This window comes from Chionomys nivalis, chromosome 10, assembly GCF_950005125.1.
Source record: "Chionomys nivalis chromosome 10, mChiNiv1.1, whole genome shotgun sequence".
NCBI lineage: Eukaryota > Metazoa > Chordata > Mammalia > Rodentia > Cricetidae > Chionomys > Chionomys nivalis.
In genome coordinates, this window is record NC_080095.1 from 40,125,868 (window position 1) to 40,150,040 (window position 24,173).

The following is a 24,173-nucleotide window of genomic DNA, read 5'->3' on the forward strand; positions in this document are numbered from 1 at the left end:
ATGTCCCTTTTCTCGTGGTATTTTTAGGTTTTAAAGCTTTATTTCTATTTTGTGTATATGGATGTTTGTCTGCATATGTGCCAAGTATATGCCTGTGCCAGAGACCAGAAGAAGGTATCAAACCCATCCCCTGGGACTGGAGCTACAGACAGTTGTGAGCTGCCATGTGGGTTCTGGGACTCAAACCCAGATCATCTGGAAGAACAGCAAGTGCTCTTAACTGCTGAGCCATCCATCTCTCAAGCCCCCATATGGTTACTTTTTGATGTTCTATAAAAGAAAACTTTTCTTTTGGCTGGAGGTGGTGGCGCATACCTGTAATCCCAGCACTTGGGAGGCAGAGGCAGCAGGATCTCTGTGAATTCAAGGCCAGCCTGGTCTACACAGTGAGTTCCAGGATGGCCAGGACTATATAGAGAAACCCTGATTCAGAAAAAAACAAAAACAGCTTTCATGCTAATGATCAATGGCTTGCAACAGAAGGTTTAGCAAATGTACGTCAAACAGACCTATAAGTATGATACATATTAAGGATTATATAACACAAAATTACTTATACATCTGAAATCCAAATTTTACTGTTCATCTTATATTTAATGTGCTCTTGAAAAAGTCCTTTCTATTATCTACAAATAATGAAGGAACCACTTCCCCTAATCATAAAACCAAAGATATTATATATAATAAGGTAGGTGAAGCAAAATATTCTACATAAATTCAATTACTAAATGGTCACAGAATCTTGAAGCACCTCTATGGGCATGGAATAGATAGAAATTTTGCAGGTAATTGAGATATCAACAGAGGTCTGGCCAAATTTGTTTTTCAGTGGGCTGGGGGACTCTCTTGGTTTTATAAAACCTAGCAGACTCATGAGTGTGACAACGGAATGTATTTTCCCTATAAGTGGAGAATGGGCTTCATAGGACACGAGAAACCCCTAACACGTTCAAAGACTGCAATACAGTGGTGGTGGTACAGGCCTGACACCCAGCTAACTGGGACACTAAGACCAGGGCACTGAAAGTCCATGGCCTGCCAGACTAGAGGGAATTCACGGCCAGCCGGGGAAATTCTGAGAGACCTAGCTTCAGATAAAAAATAAAGCCGTCGGGGCTGGAGAGATGGCTCAGAGGTTAAGAGCACTGGCTGCTCTCTCAGAGGTCCTGAGTTCAATTCCCAGCAACCACATGGTGGCTCACAACCACCTGTAATGAAATCTGGCGCTCTCTTCTGGTGTGTGGGCATACATGGAGACAGAATGTTGTATGCATAATAAATAAATAAATCTTTAAAAAAAAAAAAAAAAAAAAAAAAAAAAAAATAAAGCCGTCTAGGCTCATAATTCAAGTGCTGGAGCAGGGCTTCTCACCCTTCCTGAGGCTGCGATTCTTCAACACAGCTCCTCAGGCTGTGGTGGCACACCAACCATACAATTATTTTCTTTGCTACTTCATAACTAATTTTGCTACTATTATGAATCATAACGTAAATATTTGATGATCAGGATATCTGATATGCGACACCCAATGGGACTGATAGGAGAACACTGTGCTGGAGGGTTTGCCCGGCAGGCAAGTGCCTGGGTCCAATGGGGGGAGAGGGTGTGACCACACACATACCAAAAAAATTTTTTTCAAAATAAAAACTTAAAAAAAGAAGAAAGAAAGAAAAGAAAAAGGAATGAACCAGTCCAGTAGTAACATGGCTGAGACAGGAAAACTGAGAGTTCAGAATCAGGGTTACCTATAAGACTGTTCAAAGAAGGAAGGAAGGAAGGAAGGAAGGAAGGAAGGAAGGAAGGAAGGAAGGAAGAAAAAAGAATATTTCGTCTGCCTTTCTAATTGATTCTGGTTACTGGTGTTCAAGCTGCCCAAACAGTGACCCTGATTGAAACATAAGGAATAGTTTAAGAAGATGCTTTATATACATCTATACACATATATACAAACAAGTCTGAAGGTAGAGACATTAACTCCAAATTCTGGAGTCTTGGAGGGCTACAGATTATACTGGGTTCCAATCAGTGCTTAAAGTTGAGGTAACAACACTTGGGCGTGGCCTTAACATTGTGCTGGGGAAGGGGAGAGTATTGTGGCCAAGAGTAAAAGCTTCATGTTCCATAATTAATAGTGGTAAAATAAAACCTGGGTTAAATTAAATACAATGACAGTGGGACATGATAAGAAAGAAACTTCTAGGGCTCTACTATTCCCAAGTTTTTCCACACTGGTACAATCTGATGGCAATCCCAAGGTCACCTGTCACGGTGTCAGATTTTGATAGAGAAGGATGACCCACAGGAGCAGCCTTGCTGGGCCTGAGGATTATTCAGCACTTGGAATGAGCTTCGGATCAGTTCTTGGCTGAAGTCCACCTGAGCCCCTTTCACGAAGGCCAAGCTATCACTGTCAACCACCACTCTTGCCCCACCCTGTTCAAATACCCTGAAAAGACAAGAGGAAAGCATTAATGACGAATATAACCAACGCCAAGAACCCAACACCCTGAGGCCATAGGTGCACGTCCTGTTCTCCAACCCATGAAATAAATATTGCTTAGGGCTTCTATCAGGTGCTGACTTTATCTGAAACGAAAAAGTTCAACGCAATGAACAGGAGAAACATTTAGGGACTTGGCCTGAATCTACTTCAGCCTCTCTCAAATGACCCTAAGTAAGCCAACGTCCTTCCTTATTCTGAAATAATTGGACAAATCTTTGCTGATCTTCACCGTATGGGGAGAGTGGTGGTGCTGAGCATACTTAAACGCTTTTAAGTTTAGAATAAAGGTGTGTCTTAAACTGGGGTCACTTGTATTCCTCTGATAGCCTCTAGCGACCCATCCGTCCTCCTTGCCTGTCGTCGGGGTTAATAACTGTATCCAGTGAAAATTTGTATTGGAATCCGGAGCATCCACCTCCCTCCACTTGCAGCCTGAGGAATTCTGACCCTTCGGTGATTTCCAGAAGCCTCTGAAATGGAAGAAAGAGGATCAAGAAAGCCAAGCAAGCGGTGATAAAGGAGTGAATGAAAGGGAGCTCTTCTAGAGCGCTCCTGGGCACCGCCGCCCCGCGCCCGGCCTCCTACCTGGACGCAGCTGTCTGTGAGGCGGATCTGTCCCTCGCCAGCCTCTGGAATGGAGGACGTCGCTTCCCACCGGGTCAAGAGCCCAGGAGAGGGCGCGAGGAGCCTGCGATGAGGAGGAGGATAAGTCCGGGGACCGAAGTGGCACCTGATGCCCACTACGGCCGCCTCGCACCCAAACCTGGTGACACCTTTATCTGAACTGCCAAACTTTCACCTCCCCCGGGAGCTTTAGTCTCACATCTATCCTGGAGGCGCAGAACTCAACACCCTTCCTAAGTAACTGTTCACTCTTGGTACCTGCCCTGGCGCCAGGGAATGACTGCCCTGATCGCCGTGGCCGTTAGGGACAAGGGCCTAGTGGCCGCCATCTTGCTCCGCAAGCTCCGCCCCTAGCATTGGTCCAAATCCCCGCCTTGGCCAGGGCTTCGGGAGGCGGGGGAGATAGGGCAGGGGCGGGGTTGTGCGGAGGCCCCGCCCCCAAATGTGCCTATTGGATAAAGATATAAGAGGACTTTGATTGGCTGAAAACACTTCCAATTGCCGACGCGGGGCGGTACCAATAGAGTGGGACGACCGCAAAGAAGAGCGGGATCTCCGCAGGCCCTGCCTGGGAGGGGAAGAGATGGGCGGAGATAAAGGGCAAGCTGTGCGCCTGGCGCCCTGGAGCCCCGGGCGGGGCGCGGGCGGACCTTCGCTGGTGACTGGTCACAAGTGGCCTGACCCGGCTCCTCCCTCGGTCCGCCGTGACAAGTTTATCTTGTGACTGCCCTGCCGCAGCTGCATTTTCCTTCCTAGATTGCGGAGCGTTCTTATCCACGATGCGTTTCCTGGGCTGCACGATCCTTCTGCTGGCGCTCGCCGCCGCCACCCGGGCCGAGCCCCTGCGCTTCAAGGACTGCGGTGAGCACTGAGCCCACTCAAGGAGACCCGCGGGCTGGATTGAGCGGGTTACTAGAACGTGGGGACTCAGCCTCAGACCTAGGGTGGAACGGGCTGGGTTGGGTCTGAAGGTACCACCAGCCTTGATTGAAACTTAACCCTCCGTACAACTTAGACTGTCCTTGCCACGCGTGTTTTGGGGTAATCTCTACACTCTCAAGGCGAACCTTGGGCTGAAGTTCTCTAAAGTTTGTTGGGTGGACATCAATCAAGCCGGCACGTAGTCGCAGCACTCGACGGTGGAGACAGGAGGGTTGCTAATTCAAGGCTAGCCTAGGCTATGTAGTGATACCTGCCTGAAAAAATAAATAAATAAAAGCAAAAATAAAACAATAGGGTAGACAGCGAGCCTGCATCCGACACGAATTGAGGGGATGGGCGGAGAATTTCTTTTGATTTATTCCTTGCATCTTCACTAGCCTTTCTCCTTTGTTCGTTTGAAGTTTTCTCCTTGGTTGGGGTGGGAGTGGGTGAGTAGGAGGCAGTCTCACTTTGTAGCCCAGTTTGGCTTTCAGAGCCCCCCCACACACACACACTTTTCTCTTGCTGACAAGACAAAAGCCAGTTCTTCTCGTAATTAATTCTTTGACAGAGTTTCCTTTGGGCTAACGAATTTCATGATCGTGTCTCCTGTAAAACTCCTACTTCTAGTGATGCCTTGTGAAACCGAAGTCCCACCCAATGCTGCCGCTGGACTCTTTCTATTGGAAAATATAAGAGAGGGTAGAAACCCTGCGTTCATCCAGTCAGGCTATACAAGTAATTGCTGGGGCAAAGCTGGAGCAGTGGAGGGGGGGGGAGGTTTGAGGTGGAAAGGAGCAGTGATAAACGAAAGACAAAAACTGATTTTGTAAAACATGTGAGCAGGAGGAAAAACTGGAGACCACAGTGAATCATTGAATTAAAGAGTTATTAGGTGGGTTGGAGAGACGGCTCAGTGGTTCAGAGTGCCCTCTCTTCCAGAAGACTAGAGTTCAGTTCCCCGCATCCACATCAGGTGGCCCACAACTGTCTGTATCTCCAACTTCAGGGAGTCCAGTGTCTCTGGCCTCCTCAGGTACAGCACTCAAAGGCACACAGGTAACTCTAATTGAAGAGGTGGGGTAGCTTAAGTAAGCCTTCCTAAAGTCACACAACTGAATGGGGAACCAAGTTAAGTATGCTTCTTTGTAGCCAGTATCCAGGTAATATTAACTACTCAGTAAATACTTACTAAAAAGGTAGATGAGGGAATTAATACTGTTTCTAATGTGTTATCAAAACTCCTGTAAGGAGGGCTGGAGAGATGGCTCAGCGGTTAAGAGCAGTGACTGTTCTTCCGGAGGACCTGAGTTCAATTCCCAGCAACCACATGGTGGCTCACAACCATCTGTAATGAGATCTGGAGTCCTCTGGCCTGCAGGCATCCATGGAGGCAGAATGTTGTATACATAATAAATAAAAAAAAAAAAAAAAAAAACTCCTGTAAGGAAAAGCAAGGTGGCCCTGTGGTCCTGTGGAACTAGACGGATCACTAAGGACCACTGCCTTCACTGATGCTAATCTAGAAGACTAGCTAAAAGTGGCTGCTCCTTTAAAGTGCTGCTTTTCCCTTTGTTAAACTGCTTAAATTTTGCCAGGTGGTGGTGCACGCCTTTAATCCCAACACTTGGGAGGCAGAGGCAGACTGATCTGTGTGAGTTCAAGGCCAGCCTGGTCTACAGCGCTAGTTCCAAGACAGGCTCCAAAGTCACACAGAGAAACCTTGTCTCGAAAAAAAAAAAAAAGCTGCTTAAATTTTTATTCTATTTTTAATGTGTGTGTGTTCATGTGTACTCAAGCATGTGGTAGCCAGAGTACAGTCCCTCAGGTGTCTCAGGTGACATCCTCAAGAACACCATCTACTCGTTTTGAGACGTGCTCATCCGCTTTTGAGACGTGGTCTCTCATTGGCCTGGGGCTCACCATTAGTCTAGATTGGTTAGTCAAGGATCCCTGTGGTCCTCCTGTCCACCTGTCCCAGGTCAGGATTACATGTTTGTGCCACCATGAGTGTTTTTTTTTGTTTGTCTGAGAGAGGGTTTCTCTGTGTAGCTCCGGCTGTCCTGGAACTCGCTCTGTAGACCAGGCTTACTCTGCCTCCCTGAGTGCTGGGATTAAAGGCATGTGCCACTATTACCTGACATTTTTATGTGGGTCCTGGGAATTGAACTCTGGTCTTCTGCTTGCAAGACAAACACTCTGTTCACAGAGCTATTTCCTCTCACCCCTTCTTTGTGAGCTTAGGACCAGCACTTGGATGAAGGCACCGACTTAATGTTACAAACTCATTCTTCACCATCTGTCACAGGAAGGCAATCCAAGCACATGGACTAACTTGTCTAAAATCCTGCAGCTGGGGAGCAGGAGGCTGATAAATCTCTGTAACCCCCTTTGGACTTTTGTTGTTGTTAGTGGTTTTTGTTTGTTTGAGACAGCTTTGTGGACCAGCCTGAACTCACAAAGATCTACCTGCCTCTACATTAAGAAGTGCTGGGATCAAAGTCATGTGCCATCATGCTTACATTTTTTTTTAAAGCAGGTATATATACCTCTGGGAAGAACTTGTCTTTCCTGTTTTATTTATTTGTTTATTTGTGTGTATGTATGTAGGAGGGCCCGCACATGAGGACAACTTGCAGGGATCTCCCCCTTCCTCTGTTTGGGTTCCAGGAATTGAAACTCCCTTGCCTTGGTAGCAATACTTTTACCTGCTGAGCCCTAGAGAACTTACAAGAAAGGGGTGTTCCTGTGACAGATTTTGAATTAGGAAATACAAAGTGAAAATTTCAGGGTCCAGATGAGAAGCTTTTGTATTCCATTCTGTGCCCGCCTTCTCCTGGGGTGGAATTTCCTCACGGGATACGTGGAAGCCAGTGAGCTACTTGTGCAATATTTGCAGTGGGAACTGAGGGGTTTGTTCTATTGACATTTGAAGTCCGGGAACCTCTTGTCAGGGGACAGGAAGGAAAAAAACTGCATAAAAGGACTGTAAGTACCCTTTCCTTTGATCCCGTGAGATCATGTGACCCAACTTTGAAGAAGCAGGTAGAGCTGGCCACTGAAACCTGGACACAAGCACCAATTTTCAACTTTCCTGGCCACCTATCATGAGATGGAGTGGGAGGGTGCTTCTCGTACTGCAGAGTACGTGCAGCATGGGAGCAAGCTAGGAGATAGGGACTGCAGAGTGTCATTTACGGACCCCCAGGGCCTGCAATAATGGATCGGTATGATAAAAGAGGGACTTTGAAGAGACTCTTCCAGCCTGAGGGCGAGCCCAGGGAGAGAGGATTAAGTGCACGCGCTGTCATTTCGTGTTCTGCATGGACAGTTCTAACTAAGCTAGCCTGGTAACTACATAGCTGACCCATGAAGTATATTTAAGGCAAGAAGCTTAGCGTTCGTGCCGGAGGGGCTTCGCTTACTCACGCAGGAGCAGCTGTTGTAGTTCCTGGACCGAATCAGAAGTAATGGTAATCACAGTCAGCAACTTCAGTGGTGCCACTGTGTTCCGGATCTGCCGCTCTGTTGACTCGCTGCCCTCAGGGCAGCCCCAGATGTTGAGTGTCTTGTCTGTGGGCTGCACAGTAAGAAGCTGGGCTGGTAAGAAGTCAGACTCAGGTGATAGGCTTAAGTCTGCCCCTCTCAGTTCCAGGAGCTGAGGAGTATCGTTGAAAAGCATTGCTAACCTCCCCCTGTCACGGGCACTATTGCCAGGCTGTTTCCTCATTCTCTCCCATTCTGCTGGCCAGTGTCAGGGGCTTGGATTACCTTTGTGTTTCTGACTATTGTTTTTTAAACATAAGTAGTAATTACAAGTATATTATTTCCAGCGACTGTGCAGCCCTTAGCCTGGTAATTTTACTGGCGAGGAAAAGAAATCTAGGATGTAGTACTCATGACTGCTACTGTACTGGAGTGTGTAGGCTGAAAGCCTGGGCCCTGGCTGGCCGTCTCAAATGCCAGTTAAAGAGACAAGTAAAGGGGGCCTGAGGAATGGCTCAGTGGTTTAGGGCACTTGCTGCTCTTCCAGAGGATTCAGGTTCGGTTCCCAGTACCCTCATGGTGGTTCATAAGCATCCATAACTCCAGTTCTAGGGAATCCAATGCCCTCTTCTGACCTCCATGGGTACCATGTATATATACATATGTGTAGGCAGCATATTCTCACCCAAGAAAATGAATAAACCTAGCACAATTAATCCCAGCCCTCAGGAAGCAGAGGCAGGTGGATCTCTCTGAGTTCGAGGCTAGTCTGATCTACAGAGTAAGCTCCAGGACAACCAAAGCTACACAGATAAACCCTGTCTTGAATGAATAAATAAATAAATAAATAAATAAATAAATAAATAAATAAATAGACCTTAAAAATGTTTTTTTGAAAAGAGCAAGTAATATTGAAAAGCTGAGAATGGAGCTTTTTCAGTGTGGCAGTATTGGAAAGAAGAACATAACAAAGGAACCACCAGTCAGTTTTGGGGGGTACTAAGAGGTTCGTATTTAAATTGAGGGTAAGAGGTATGAATAATAAGGTAGTCAGCTCTGGTCTATCCTACAAGGTGGTCTGACCTGTTGTCAGAACTGAAATCTCTCCTGCGAAACAGGTTTCTCATCTGGTTGGCACCAGCATGTCACCCCCCCACACACACACACACACCACCACCACCACCATTGGGGTCCATTGTTTCAGGAGTCTTGATAACACAGTATCTTTTTTTTTTTTTTTTTAGATTTTATTTATTTGCTATGTATACTATGTTCTGTCTGCATGTATATTTGTATGCCTGAAGAGGGCTTACAGATGATTGTGAACCAACATGTGGTTGCTGGGAATTGAACTTAGGACGTCCGGAAGAGCAGTCAGTGCTCTTAACCTCTAAGCCATTTCTCCAGCCCCCCAGTATCTCTTTCAAATACCTTCTCTTCTGCTAGAACAGTTACTGTACCAGTTAGTGAAGCTGGTCTTGACTGAGTGAATCAGCCCTGCTTGGGCCCTAAGTTTGTTTTTTGTTTTTTTGTTTTTTTTGTTTTTTTGTTTTTTTTGTTTTTTTTTTTCGAGACAGCGTTTCTCTGTGGTTTTGGAGCCTGTCCTGAAACTAGCTCTTGTAGACCAGGATGGTCTCGAACTCACAGAGATCCGCCTGCCTCTGCCTCCCAAGTGCTGGGATTAAAGGCCTGAGCCACCACCGCCTGGCTCTAAGTTTGTTTTTCGTTTGTTCGTTTGTTTGTTTGTTTGTTTGTTTGAAACAAGGCTGGCCTCAAACTGTGCTCCTCCTGCCTCAACTGTCCAAGAGCTGTAGGTACTGAACAAATTGGTACCTCGCCCAGCTGGGGCCCTGAGTGTTTTTTAGAACTATAAAGATCTTGACCTCTGTCTTCCTCCGTTTCGTTCTGGGAAAAGTCATAGTTTAATGGCTTAGTCAAGATTTGAGATCCTGCCTGTGAGAGTTAGAGTACTCATGACTCCCTGAGCGAGCCTCTTAGCGGCTGCCGGAGAACGTGACTGATCGAAAAGCAGAAGTACTGTGGGGAACTTTCAGCTTTAAGGAGGGAACTGTTTCTTCTTTTCAGGGCCATTCCTCTGTTGAGGATTGAGATGGTGGTTCCTCTTAAATTCCACACACCACTCTCTCACAAGACAGTGGGGTTCGGGCGCCACTGGTTTAAAAAACCAAGTTTGACTTACTAACCTAGACTACTAATGTTAGTCTTTATTTCCTTTTTTTTCTTTCTTTCTTTTTTGTTTTTTTATTTTGTTTTTCAAGATGGGTTTTTTTGTTTGTTTGTTTTTGTTTTGTTTTTTCGAGACAGGGTTTCTCTGTAGCTTTGGAGCCTGTCCTGGAACAAGCTCTTGTAGACCAGGCTGGCCTTGAACTCGAACTCACAGAGATCTGCCTGCCCCTGCCTCCCGAGTGCTAGGATTAAAGGCCTGTGTCACCACTGCCCAGCTAAGACTGGCTTTCTTTTTGTAGCCTTGGTTGTCCTGGAACTCGCTCTGTAGACCAGGCTGGCCTTAAACTCAGAGATCTGCCTACCTCTGCCTCCCAAGTGCTAGAGTTAAAGGTGTGCACCTCCACTGCCCAGGTGAGAACCAGCTCTTAAAAGTTGTCCTCTGACCTTCACATATGCACTGTGGAACATAGGCATGTACGCCCACAATAAATTAATTTTTTTTAAAAAAAAAAAAAGGAATTCAAGATATAAAGATCCCCAAGTTCATCCCCAAGTACCCCCACAAGAAAGTGGGAGATAACAAGAAAAAGCAAGACAAGAATCTGGGAGCATTTAGGTTTTTTTGTTTTTATTTTTTGGTTTTTTGACACAGGTTTTCACTATGTATCTCTGGTTGTCTTGGTAGACCAGGCTGGCCTGGAACTCAGGGAGATCTACCTACCTCTGCCTCCCAAGTGCTGGGATTAAAGGTGTGTGCCATCATGCCTGGCTTTTTTTTAAAATACAGTCCTTTTTAATATAGTGTTGTCTAAACATGGTCTCACTATATTTCTTAATTTGATAAATATTAGTAATTTGCTTGCCAAGAAATCAACTTGCTTTTCATTCAATTTATAGGTTTGATTTTTAGTAGTGCCAAGATTCTCGACTTTTGTGTTAAGTGTTTGTGTGTGTGTGTGTGAGTGAACGAGGGGGGGGGAAGAAGGGGAGAGGGAGGGAGGTGTCGGTGTAGGTGTGCCCATCTAGGGACATGTAGGGACCAGAGGAAGTCTCAGATGCGGGTCCTTGCTTTCTGCCTTGTTTGAAATGGGTCTCTTTGCTGCTATGCTGGCAGCAACCTGCAGGCTGGCTGGCTGGCAGGCTTTCAGGATTCCCCTTTCTCTACCTCCATCTCTCTGTAAGAACGCTGGGATTGCAAATGCCCCCTGCCGCAGCCAGCTTTAGGTAGGTTCTGGGGATTCAAACTGGGTCCTCATACTGTGCAGCAAGTGCTTTGTTTACCTTTCGAGCCATCTACCCCAGCCCCAAATCTAACTGTACTTTGTCCTAAGGACTTCATTTTAGGGAGAAGAAACTCACTTGGCCATGAAGCACCTGCAACCTCAGCACAGTCTTTTCCTCCTATTCAAATCTTTTTTTTTTTTTTTTCAGGTTCTAAGGTCGGAGTTATAAAGGAGGTGAATGTGAGCCCATGCCCCACCCAGCCCTGTGAGCTGCACAAAGGCCAGTCTTACAGTGTCAATGTCACCTTCACTAGTGGTGAGTAAATGTGACTCTTCCCTTCACGCTGAACCGTGATATAGCGGGGGTGGGGGTGGGGGGGGTGGGACGACACGGGGGGGGGGGGGGGGGGGGACACGACCATGGCCTGGTTGGCAGGGATTTGTCGACGTCCTTTCTGACCTGCACAAAACTAGAATTCACTTTGTTGCTGGACAGGACCGAATCTGGCTCTGTAGCTACTACTTTTCGCGTTCTAAAAGGAAACCTGGGGGGCTGGATTGATAAAAGGAGCGCTTTTAAGTTACAGCTCTGACTAGAAGTGGGTAGGGGAGAATCCTGTAGCAGTTTCACAACCTGTAAGAGGATGACGCAAAACCCAGGAGCCGTGCAGACTGCGCTGTGAGTCAGAGCTGTGTGAGAGCTCTCTGCTGCGGGCTGGCTGTGTGATGTCTCTCAGTAGGAAACGCTCAGGGCCACAGCTGTGTCCTCAGACACCTTCTCATGCTGGGTTCTGCTGTGTCCAGCGCAGCCTGGTCCTGGAAACCTGACTGAGACAGCAAGGGGGTGAAGAAAGGAGAGAAACAAATCTTTAACATTCTGCATAATGTTCCTTCAAGCCAGGCCGCGGTGGAAGAACCATGAGCCCAAAAGGACCCTCATTATAGAAAATTCCAGGCTAGCCACAGCTACAGAGAGAGATCTTATCTCAGTGGTTCTCCGCCTTCCTAATGCTGCGACCCTTTAATACAGTTCCTCATGTTGTGGTGACCTACAACCATAAAATTATTTTTGTTGCTACTTCATAACTGTAATTTTGCTGTTATGAATTGTAATGTACATGTGTGATATTCAGGATATCTGATATGCAACCCCTGTGAAAAGGTTGTTCATCCCCAAAAGGGGTCGAGACCCACAGGTTGAGAACTGATGGTTTATCTCAAAGGAGAAAAGGTATGTGTAAAGTGACTCTGTGGGTAAAGGCACTTGTCACCAGGCTGGGTGACTTAAGTTCAGTCCCTAGAAGCCACATAGTCAAAGGAGAGAACTGATTCCTACAAGTGCATTGTGTCACACACGCGCGCACACACACATTTTAAAGACAGCAGTTGCACCAGAGAAAGATGACTCAGTAGTTAAGAGAGCTTGCTGTTCTTGAAGAAGACCTGAGCTGGGCTGTGGTGGTGCACGCCTTTAATCCTAGCACTTGAGAAGCAGAGGCAGGCGGATCTCTGTGAGTTCAAGGCCAACCTGGTCTATAGAGTAAGTTCCAGGAGAGACTCCAAAGCTACACAGAGAAACCCTGTCCCAAACAAACAAGAAGACCTGAGTTGGATTCCCAGCACCCACATGGAACTTCCAACCACCTGTAACTCCAGCTCCAGGGCATCCAGTGCCCCTCCTCTGGCTTGCTCAGGCACCCGCACATAGTGTGTGCATACACACACATAAGCATAAATGAAATTAAAATTTTTTAAAAATGTAAAGAATCTAGACAAGTACAGAATGCTTATTTCTGGACAGAGCAGCTGTCTGGACTCCTTCCCTCATTTGCTCTCCCATGAACTCTCTAGAACTCAGAGTTCTTAGCGTTGCTCACTTCTCTGCTCAGAGAATGAGCGCCCTACTTTCTTTCTTGATCCACCCTCTCCCCTTAGCTTGTTTGTTTAAAAAAAAAACAAAACAAACTAAAGGCTGGGGAGATGACTCAGTTGGGAAAAAGCACTTATTGCCCAAACATGAGGACCTGAGTTCAGATCCCAGCCCTGACATAAAAAGGTAGGTGTGCCACACACATGCCTGTAAGTCCAGTACTGTGAGTGCAAAGGCTGGAGGGTGGGGACCTGCTGGCCACAGCCTAGCTCCAGTTCAGTGTCTTAGTTAGGGCTTCTTTTGCTGAAATGAAACACTATGACCAAAAGGCAAGTTGGAGAGAAAAGGGTTCTTTCAACTTATACTTCCATATCACTGTTCATTACTGAAGGAAGTCAGGGCAGGGACCTGGAGGCCAACCTGGTCTATAGAGGCAGGAGCTGATGCAGAGACCATGGAGGGGCGCTGCTTACTGGCTTACTTGCTCAGCTTGCTTTCCTACAGAACCCAAGACTGCCAGCCAGAAGATGCCCCACAATGGGCTGAGCCCTCCCACATCAATCACGAATTAAGAAAATGCCTTACAGCCCGATGTTATGGACGTTCTCTCCTCTCAGATGACTCTAGTTTGCCGTGTCAGGTTGACTTTAAGACTAGCCAGGACATGAGAGCCTCTGTCTCAGAGTATTCCTTGGAGACTCAGAGCAATGGGGCAGAGCTCAGGATGTCTTCCTCTGGCCTCTGCGTATGCACCTGTGAACGCACACACAGCATTCTAGGTAGAAGCCATGCGCCCCACACAGAAAGAATGAAAAGCCGCGTGTTGTAGGTGATGCCTGTAATCACAACACTGGACTAAATAGCGATATCCTTCTGTGAGTTCGAGGCCAGCCTAGTCTGCAAAGTGCAATCAAGACAGCCAGGGCTACGCAAAGAAACCCTGTTTTGTTTTTTTTTTTCGTTTTGTTTTTTTAAAGACGGGGGGCAGTGGTAGCACTTGCCTTTAATCCCAGCACTCAGGAAGCAGAGACAGGTGATCTCAGTAAGTTCAAGGCCAGCCTGGTCTACAGAGTGAGTTTCAGGATAGCCAAAGCTGTTACACAGAGAAACATTGTCTTTTTTTTTTTTTTCTTAAATTTATTTATTTATTATGTATACAATATTCTGTCTGTGTGTCTGCCTGCAGGCCAGAAGAGGGCACCAGACCCCATTACAGATGGTTGTGAGCCACCATGTGGTTGCTGGGAATTGAACTCAGGACCTCTGGAAGAGCAGGCAGTGCTCTTAACCACTGAGCCATCTCTCCAGCCCCGAGAAACATTGTCTTGAAAACCCAACACAAAACCAAAAACATGAGGACCTCAATTTGATTTCCAGAATCCATGTAAAAAACCAGGAATGGTCATCCTGGAAATAGACTTTTGGCCCCAGCACTGGGGAGGTAGAAATAGGCAGATCCCAAGGCTCACTGGCAGCCAGCCTGGCCGAGTCAGTAAGTCCTGGGCCAGGAAGAAGACTCTCAAAAAAACAAGGTGCATGGTTTCTTGAGGCTGACCTCAGACTAGTGTTCACACACAAACACTCACACAGTTCTTATACAAAATATATAAAGGCCCCTTTCTGTCTGTCAACAAGCCTGAGGAAACATTGCTGGAGGCTGTCACCTCCCTGACAGCGTGTCTTAGAAAGGGCCTTCTAAGTCAGAGTGCTGCGCAGCCCTAATCCCAACACTCGGGAGGCAGAGACAAGAGAACCTCCAGATGCCAGCCTGGCTACAGAGTGAGTTCCAGGACAGCCAGAGTATGTAAAGAAACCCTATCTCAAAAATAATAATAATAAAAAAATACAAAGTCTCCTGAGGCGCCCAACAGCTACAGAAGCTCTGTTTTCTAGTTCTGAATTTCAGTACGGTTGACGAGAGTGTGAGGAGCCATTTGAGCAAAAGAGAACACTCCCCCAAACACCAACACTCTAGGTCTTTGAATTTATCACTACACGGTTGTGGAGGAGGTGGGCGTAGCCATGACTACAGGGTCACATACGGTGTCTGGAAGAGTCATGGAGCCAAAGGAGAAGATCCTCAAAGACCAGGTCCCACTCGCCCGTGAGAAAGATCTTTGTCAGTATCGAAGAGGACACTGAAGAGCATCACCTCTGAGATCAGAGTGGTTGAAATCATGAGTGACAGGCAGGGAGGAAAAGAGGAACTTAGTTTTGTTACCTTTAACAACCAAGACCCTTTGGATAAGACTGCCATTCAAAAACACCATCCTGCGTATACCCACAGCTATGAAGACCCACCCTGTGGAAGCAAGAAATAGCTAGTCCTTCATCCAGCCAAAAAATCAGAGCAGTTCTGGAAACTCTGGTAGTTTTAGGTGTGGAGGGAACTTTAGTGGTCATGGTGACTTCGGTGTGGCGGTATATATGATGGCAGTGGGGATAGCTATAATGGATTTGGTAATGATGGAAGCCATTTGGAGGCAGTGGACGCTGTGGTGATTTTGGCAGCTACAACAATTTGTCTGCAAATATTGGCCCTCTGACTGGAAGAGACTTTGCAGGCAGGAGCTCTCTGGCCCCTGTGGGGTAAGAGTATGTAGCTGAACCACAGAACTAAGCTGTCGATGCAGCTCCACGGCAGCTGTCTGTAGCAGAAGGGTCTAGCTGCTGCCAGGAAACGAAACGCGGCAGGAGAGGCGAGCCGTGCAAGTGACCAGGAAGCCACAGGTCAACAGCTGTGACCTCAGCAAAGCAGGGCCCACTCCGAAGAAGACATGGTTTAGACATCTCTTGTGTGTCTGGGCAGTGTCTGTGACTAACTGTAGAGCAGGTTATTTTAATTTCTGTGTGGAAGGTGGATAGCATTCCAGAGGTGGGGGTTGTGTTTTGTTCTGTTTTATAATTGTTTTGTCTTTGGTGTTTAGTTTTTGTTTAGGTTTATGCGTATAAGGTTTCTGCCAGCATGTATGTATGTGCGCATGTGTGTGCCTGGTGCTCACAGAGGTCAGGAGAATGTGACGGATCCCCTGGAGCTGGAGTTATGGGTGCGAGGAACCACTATGTGGGTGCTAAGAATTGAACCTGGGTCTTCCAGAAGAGCAGCTGGTACTCTCCAGCGCCCTCTCCCCAGGGAAAGGTTTTAATGGATACTTTTCTTCGGCTGTTTTGTTGAGCATAAAAAGAAAGAGTCTAATTATGATGCTGACTAAACGTGTTTTTATAAAAATAAAATTAATGATGACTCAGTGTTAAGAGCACTGGCTGCTCTTGCAGAGGACCCAGGTTCAAATCCCACCACCCACATGGCAGCTCATAGCTGTCTATAAATCCATTCCCAGAGGATCTGGCATCTTCATTCAGATATTTTTTTTTTTAAGATTTATTACAACATTCTGCCTCCATGTATGCCTGCACGCCAGAGGAGGGCGCCAGATCTCAGTACAGATGGTTGTGAGCCACCATGTGGTTGCTGAGAATTGAACTCAGGACCTCTGGAAGAGCAGCCAGTGCTCTTAACCTCTGAGCCATCTCTCCAGCCCTCTTTATTCAGATATTAATGCAGGCAAAACACCAATGCACATGAAGTAAAAATAAATAAATTTTAAAAATTAAAATGAAGAGCTTGTGAGATGACTTACAGCTAAAGGTGAACCCCAGAATCTGCATAGTGGAAGGAGAAAGCAGACTCCCGGATGTTGTCCTCTGACCTACGCGTCTGCTGTGCCGTGTTCACACCCCTCCCCACTAACTAAATTGAGTATAGGCTTTTTTTAATTATTATTAAAAATTAAAAGACTGAAACACAGCCAGTACCCTGGATCTCCAAAATATCGTTAACAGCACGTAACATTACTAAAGGTTTGGGGGTACAGGTCTGGGCCCTGGCAGCCTGACAAGGGAGGCCCAGCCTCATCCTCGATATGCTCAGCTCCTGGCCTGTCTCCAGGTTGTCATTACCCTTCCTGCATCGCAAGGGCAAGTTCCTTCTTGTCCTGACACCTTGGGCTCCATCTTTTCTCTTCCAGGGCTGGAGGGGGTGTGATTTCATTTCTTTGGGGCACATTGTCTCAATAGCCTGATGGTCAGAGGGAGGAGCACAGCAGTCTCTTGAGAACCTCTTCAGTCCTGCCTGAGAACTGCAGTGGGTAGTTGCCCTAATCTGATAATACTTTACCCCTCCTGCCTATCTTCAGTGGGGAGGCTGGAGGGGACCAAGAGATTAACAGCTCTTTTAATCTTACAAAGTATCTAAAGGATTGTCTGTCTCTGCCGGCATTTAAAACCCACGGAACACTCTGGCAGAAACCAGTGGTCCTTAGAGTGGTAGATAAGGTTATTTGTCTAAGTAGCCTGATTCCCTTGATGGGGGGAGCAAGGAAAGAAACCAGCTCCTTTATCACGTGGACCAGGGCTGGCTGTTAACGGTGACCCATGAAGACAGAGATGCTGGAAGGAAGAGGCCTCTGGTCTGCTGCTATAGCCCTTCTAGCATTTGAGAGTGAATTTGATGACTTGCCTTAGAATTTACAAATACAGTCGCCTTCACCGCCTGACTCTCTGTCTTCCTAGGCACTCAGTCGGAGAACAGCTCTGCCACAGTGTACGGCATCCTGGCAGGACTCCCTGTCTTCTTCCCCATCCCTGAGCCCGACGGTTGTAAGTCTGGAATCAACTGCCCCATCCAGAAAGACAAGACCTACAGCTACCTGAATAAACTCCCCGTGAAGAGTGAATACCCCTCTGTAAGTGACGCCCTGGGGCTGGGTCAGATGCGGAGGCTGGGAATGAGAAACAGGGACTGGGGCAAAGGGCCTCTCATTTCTGGTGAAGCTGGAAAGGCCTGTGCGGAAGGAGATAAGTTTGAGGGACCCAAGGATGCCATTTTTATAGACCAGTTCCTCACTCAGAGTCTCCCTGTGCAGTGGTGATATTATTTCTGACTTTAAGTGAAGAATTCTAAGCCTCTGATTTCATGTACTACAGACAGAGTCCAAATCTGCTTTACCAAGAAGTCCTGGTGCTTAGATTTAGAGACAGGTCTCTAAGTCCAAAACCTGTGCAGGGTTAAAACATTTTAGCCACCCAGGCGGTGGTGGCTACCAGTCCTAGTGGCTCATTAAATCTTTTTTTTTTTTTTTTTTTTTTGATTTTTCGAGACAGGGTTTCTCTGTAGCTTTTTTGGTTCCTGTCCTGGAACTAGCTCTTGTAGACCAGGCTGGCCTCAAACTCACAGAGATCCGCTTGCCTCTCCCTTCCGAGTGCTGAGATTAAAGGCGTGTGCCACCACCGCCCAGCTTCATTAAATCTTTAAAAAAAGAAAAGTCATGTTAGTGCACATCTTTAACCCCAGAACTCAGCAGGCAGAGACAGGAGGATCTCTGAGTTCAAGCCTAGCCGGGGCTACATAGTGAGACCTACCTAAAGAAATTACAAAATCAGATAGGACAATAGCTCACACTTCCAACACTTAGAAGGCTTAGGCAGGAGGATTGCTATAGGTTGAAGGCCAGCCTAGACTGTTTTTTGGTTTTGTTTTGGTTTTTTTTTCTTCTCTCTTTTAGGGGGCCTGCCACCCAACTCCCAAATAAATCATTCAGAGGCTTATTCTTGCTTATGAATGCCTGGCCTTTGCTAGGCTTATTTCTAGCCAGCTTTTCTTAAGTAATCACATCTACCTTTTGTCTCTGGGCTTTTACCTTTTTCTAGTTCTTAACCATTGAGCCATCTCTCCAGTCTGAACTTTTTCTATATCTGTATAACTTTTCTTTCCTTCCTACTCCATGGCAGGCTGTGTGGCTGGGTAGCTAGTCCCTAGTGTCCTCTCTCCTTTTTCTTTTCTTCCTACTCCATGGTGGGCTGTGTGGCTGGGTAGCTGGTCCCTAGTGTCCTCTCTCCTTTTTCTTTTCTTCCTCCTCCATGGCGGGCTGTGTGGCTGGGTAGCTAGTCCCTAGTGTCCTCTCTCCTTTTTCTTTTCTTGCTCCTCGATCCCAGGTCAATTTTATTGAATCAAACAAATACAACACATCTTTTCATTGTTAACAAAAGCAGCAGAAAAAAATGCAACACACCTTTACATGGTTAAAATAATATCCTCCAACACTAGACTATCTAGGGAATTCCAGAGTTCCAGGCTGCCTGCGATGCAGAAGTGAGACTGTGTCTCCAGAAACAAATAACAGTGACCACATAGCTCATAGTTTGACTGTACCAAGTCAAAGTTGAGATCTTTGAGATCATCAAATGAGATAATGGACAGAAATCAGTTTAAGATAACAGCGGTGTGTGCTCCTGTAATCCTAGCACTTGAAAAGCTGAGGCCACATTGATGTGCATTCAAAACAGTGAGTTCCAGGTCAGTCTGGGAGAGGAGAGGCCAATGGGGTGGGGGTGGGGGAAGTTAACTTAAACTCTGTCGCTATACAGGGTAGTTGTCCTGGAAATGATCAGTTCCACATGGCTGTGGACCAGTGGTTCTCAACTTTGCCAATGCTGCAACCCATTAACATAATTCCTCTTGTTGTGGTGACCACAACCATACAATTATTTTTATTGCTACTTCATGACTGTAATTTTGCTACCATAATGTAAATATCAGTTTTCTGATGGTCATAGGTGACCCCGTGAAAGGGTCACTTGACCCCCCACCCAAAGGGGTCACGACCCTCAGGCTGAGACCACTGCTTTGGCCCATCCTTTGTGCTTTGGCATTTCCATTCCTAGCTGACAAGAAAGTTTCTTTACACTGAAGGACCTAAGAGTGAAAAGGGCTGTAGAAGTTTGCCAATTAAGTGAGAAGCTATTTAAATTTAAAATTATTATATTTGTAAGGCTGTATTTACATGCCTCTGACCTAAGAGTGAAACTCAGTAATGCACACCTGTAGTCTCAGTGCTCGGGAGGCAGAATAGGAGGACCAGAAGTTCGAGGCCAGCCTGAGTTAAATAGCATGTTCCGGGTCAGTAAAGCTGTGTAACAAATGGAGGGAGGGAAGAAGAAAGGAAAGAGAAGTGAAAGATTTTAGAATTACATTTGATAGATGTGCTCGTCCACCTGCAATCCAAGAATTCAGGGGGCTGAAGTAGAAGGATAGCCACAAATTTAAGGCCGTACTACATAGTAAATTTAAAGCTAATCTGGATTAGCTATGAAGATGTGTCTTTTTTTATTTATTTATTTATTTTTAATTAATTTATTTATTTATTTATTTTTGGTTTTTCGAGACAGGGTTTCTCTGTGGCTTTGGAGCCTGTCCTGGAACTAGCTCTGTAGACCAGGCTGGTCTCGAACTCACAGAGATCCGCCTGCCTCTGCCTCCCGAGTGCTGGGATTAAAGGCGTGCGCCACCACTGCCCGGCTGAAGATGTGTCTTTAAAAAAGAAAAAGAGCCGGGCGATGGTGGCGCACGCCTTTAATCCCAGCACTCGGGAGGCAGAGGCAGGCGGATCTCTGTGAGTTCGAGACCAGCCTGGTCTACAGAGCTAGTTCCAGGACAGGCTCCAAAGCCACAGAGAAACCCTGTCTCGAAAAACCAAAAAAAAAAAGAAAAAAAAAGAAAAAGAAAGGGGCTGGAGAGATGGCTCAGCAGTGAAGAGCACTGGCTGTCCTTCCAGAGGACCTGAGTTCAATTCCCAGCACCCACATGGTGGCCGCCACTGTCTGTAACTCCAGCTCCAGGGGATTCAATACCCTCACACAAACATATGCATTAAAAATAAATTATTTAAAGGAAAAAGAAAGCAGAAAAGAGGAGCTAGAGAGATGCTCAGTGGTCAAGAGCACTGGCTGCTCTGCAGAGGACCCAGGTTCAGTTCCCAGCACCAAGAAGCAACTCACAACCATTTGTAACTCCAGTATCGGGGATACAAGTGGTGCACATATATACATTCAGGCAAACTTCGTTCATATAAAATAAAATTTAGAAAAACTAAACAGAAAAGAAGAGGAAGAGAGAGGAAAGAAATATTACACTTGAAAAATTACATTGATAAATTGGACTAGATTAAATGATATCATTGGTATAACTTGGCTCACTCTTTGGATTAAGGTCATATCCTAATCAGACTACAAGATGATATGACTTAAAAAGAATTAGGATTGAAGGTATATACTGAAGCCAGTTATAGATCAAAAATCAGGTTCTGGCTTCATTTTTCCAATTCCTTTTCTTTTTCCAGATAAAGCTGGTGGTGAAATGGGAGCTTCAAGATGACAAAAAGCAAAACCTCTTCTGCTGGGAGATTCCAGTGGAGATCAAAGGTTAAACTCTTTGGCTCCCTGTGTCTGTGTGGGGTGAGAGGCCATGGCTGGAGGGAAGGGAAGAAATAGAAATCAAACCTGAAATTAAACCAGTGCCGTAAGATGAACAGAATTTCAAGACTGCTATCTTATGTCTCTCAACCTCCAAAAAAGTATCTGTGACCCTACTCTGGAGAGCTCAGAACTCTAGCCCCCTTGATAGCCTTTGTTGAGGCCGCAGAGTGGGAGAGGGAGACTGGAGTTGAGTTGTCTCCATGGCTGTTTGCTTTTGGATTAAGGTCGGCAGGACCCACCAGACAGGACAGGAGGAGGTTGCTTAGGGATGTCAGATCATTTGACCCAGGGCTATCAATCCGCTGTGAAGGATGGCTTTCAAGAGACTCCCCTGTAGCTGAGGGTATTACCTCTACAGGTTCCTTGTCTCTTAAGTGCTTCCTGAGTGTCGTGCCCCTGGGTAATAAGTCTACTACTGAGTCTTGATAGTCCCCTCAGCCCCGATGCTTCAACAATAGTGAGCAGCTCTCCAGCCAGCATCCAGAGACTGACTGAGAGGTGCAGCAGAAAGTTGGTTCTGAATGCTTTCCGCTCTTCTTTGTGGTCAGCTCTTGTTTCTTGTTCTTCAGAGGCTTTCATTAAAGATGATACTTGGTTGCAGGTGCTTGTTTTGTTTTTTTTTTAAACAGTATTAACATGTATCCTCCCTCTGCACAGGAGATTGAACCTTCTGATAAATAAATACTAGCTTGCCTTTCTTTCATTTGTGTTCAGGGCCAGAGCAAGCAGGCACTCAGGGGAAACTGCCCTTTTCCTCATTTTCTTTTTTATGAGCAGGACCTTATCCATAGAAAGTGACATTGTCGAGGTGGTGGTGGTGCATGCCTTTAATCCCAGTACTTGGGAAACAGAGACAGGCGGATCTCTGTGAGTTTGAGGCCAGCCTGGTCTACAGAGGGAGTTTCAGGACAAGTGCCAAAGCTACAGAGAAACCCTGTCTTGAAAAAAGAGAGAAAAAGAGAGAGACATTGTTTTGCTTCACTGCACACAATCTCATACCGCCAAGCATGCTTGGAGCAGCAAACACTACCTAATGAATAGCGACACCTGAAGAGTAGTGAAGGAGTGTGGTGACTGGGACATCACCTGCCATAATCCGGAAGCCTAGAAACAAAAGTAAAAGATTAGCGGCTCTGAGGAGGCAGGAGGGTTGTGAGTTTCAAGCCAGTCTGAGTAACATACTGAGATCCTGTTCAAATAAATAAATAGGCCCTGCCCACAAGAGGCAGGAGGATCGTGAGCTCCAGGTGTGCCTGAACTCATCATCCTCCAGCCACACACATAATCTCAGCACTGAAAGGCAGAGGCAGGAGGATTGCTGCAAAGTTTTGAGACCAACCTTATCTATATAATGAGTTCAAGGCCACCCTGGGCTAAATGAGACCCAATCTGGGGTGCGGAGGGGCGGACATTAAAACAGATAATAGTCTGTTGATTAAATCTTGAAGTGAGAAGTATGGTCATGGGTCTCAGTTTGCTGTATGAAATCCGTGTCCGTTTTTAAATTTTTGTAACAAGGTCTGGTGTAGCACAGACTGGTCTTGAACTTATAATGTATCAGAGAACCTTGACTTCCTGATCTTCCTGCTTCTGCCTCCTAAATGCGGGAATGCAGGTGTTGTGCCCCATACATAGCCTAGATCCTTAGCTTTCCCCACCTGTGAGTTTCCCAGGCCGACCACCAGGGGACAGCAGCGGGTCAGTAATGAAGTTACCAACAGCAAGCGGCCCACCCACTGCATGGTATCTGCTGTGTGTTCTTTCATGCTTAGCCCACCCTGGTTTTCCTACGTGGATGCTCTGTGAGTCAGAGTCACGTGAACTCCAAAAGAGCTACCTGCTGAGGTCATTGCTTCCAACTGCCCGTGGGTACATTTTGGCTCCGCCAGTCAATCAGCTGTGAATGTGAACTTTAAATGATTTCATTCCTCCGTGTTCAGTTGGATTTTCCTACTGTACAGGGACAATGACAGTGCAGTTAAATACAAGGGAAATGGGGCTACGTGGAAGACTTACGTGAGTCCGGCCGTGTGGTCTACATTCTTGTCAGTGGGAGCTGCTGGGCTAGGCTGCTTCTTGTCTAGAAATAGGAAAATCGGGAGGTTCAGTCTGATGTGTGGTGATGTGTCTCCTCAGAAAAATAAAGCTATCATCTTTGTGTGGAAACTTGCTGAGGGGCCAGGAGAAAGAGAAAACTCAGTTCTCTGTCTCCCTGTTCCCAAAATATTCTTACCTTTTTAGCTCCATAGACACTAACAGCTCCCAACCCCGAATTTTATACTCCTCTGCCCTCGTGTGAACAAAATTAGAAAAACAAAAAGCTCCGTTAGCCTATGTCCTTGTTTCCTTACAATCAGAGTGGGAGAGGATCCAGCAGCTTAGAACTGTTGGCCTACCAGCCATTGGGAGACTCGGTGGAGCCTGCAGTTATGAGATGGGTAGGGCTCCCACAGGAGGATTAGTCTGAAAGGTCAGCTCTACAGAAAGTTCACAGTCATTAACACAAAGGCATTGACTCCTAGGTATTCAAAGGGTTCCTCACTTTCCAATGCCAGCCTCCAGCTTTCTGAGCAATTTTTTTTACATCAGTGGTTCTCAACCTTCCGAATGCTGTGACCCTTTATTTAATACAGTCAAGTTGTGGTGACCCCAACCATAAAATTATTTTTGTTGACACTGTTACGAATTGTAATGTAAATCTGATATGCAGAATACCGATATGTGACGCCCCTCCCGAAGGGTTTGAGACCCGCAGGCTGAGAACCATTGCCTCACATGAGTCCAAGGCAGGTAGATCTCAAGACTCCAGTTATTCATGCTGATAAAACAACAACAACAAAAATAGAACAATTTGAAGTCCTGTGTGCTTGATTTTGAAATCATTTGTGTGTGTGTGTGTGTGTGTGTGTGTGTATGTGTGTGTGTGTTAAGACACAGTGAGGACTGGGGATGCCAAACAAGTATGACGACCTCACCTTCCATCCCCAGACCCCACTGATAAAGCTCAGTGTGGGGCTGGAGAGATGACTCTGGCTAATGCACTAA

General features: G+C 46.2%; 2 protein-coding genes across 2 annotated transcripts; one reads left to right on the plus strand and one right to left on the minus strand.

Annotated features, from left to right (window-relative positions):
• Nucleotides 1-1,302: 1,302 nt before the first annotated feature.
• Nucleotides 1,303-3,490, minus strand: Isca2 (iron-sulfur cluster assembly 2). The gene is made up of 4 exons (XM_057783434.1): nt 3,387-3,490; nt 3,090-3,192; nt 2,859-2,974; nt 1,303-2,447 (listed from the first exon to the last, which is right to left on the minus strand). The coding sequence occupies exons 1-4, from the start codon at nt 3,455-3,457 to the stop codon at nt 2,273-2,275; spliced, it is 465 nt and encodes a 154-aa protein (XP_057639417.1). The 5' UTR covers nt 3,458-3,490; the 3' UTR covers nt 1,303-2,272.
• A 342-nt stretch (nt 3,491-3,832) lies between these two features.
• Npc2 (NPC intracellular cholesterol transporter 2) lies at nt 3,833-21,728 on the plus strand. The gene is made up of 4 exons (XM_057782749.1): nt 3,833-3,989; nt 11,154-11,261; nt 17,388-17,560; nt 20,993-21,728. Exons 1-4 carry the CDS (start codon nt 3,908-3,910, stop codon nt 21,077-21,079), a joined length of 450 nt encoding a protein of 149 aa, XP_057638732.1. The 5' UTR covers nt 3,833-3,907; the 3' UTR covers nt 21,080-21,728.
• Nucleotides 21,729-24,173: the final 2,445 nt, after the last annotated feature.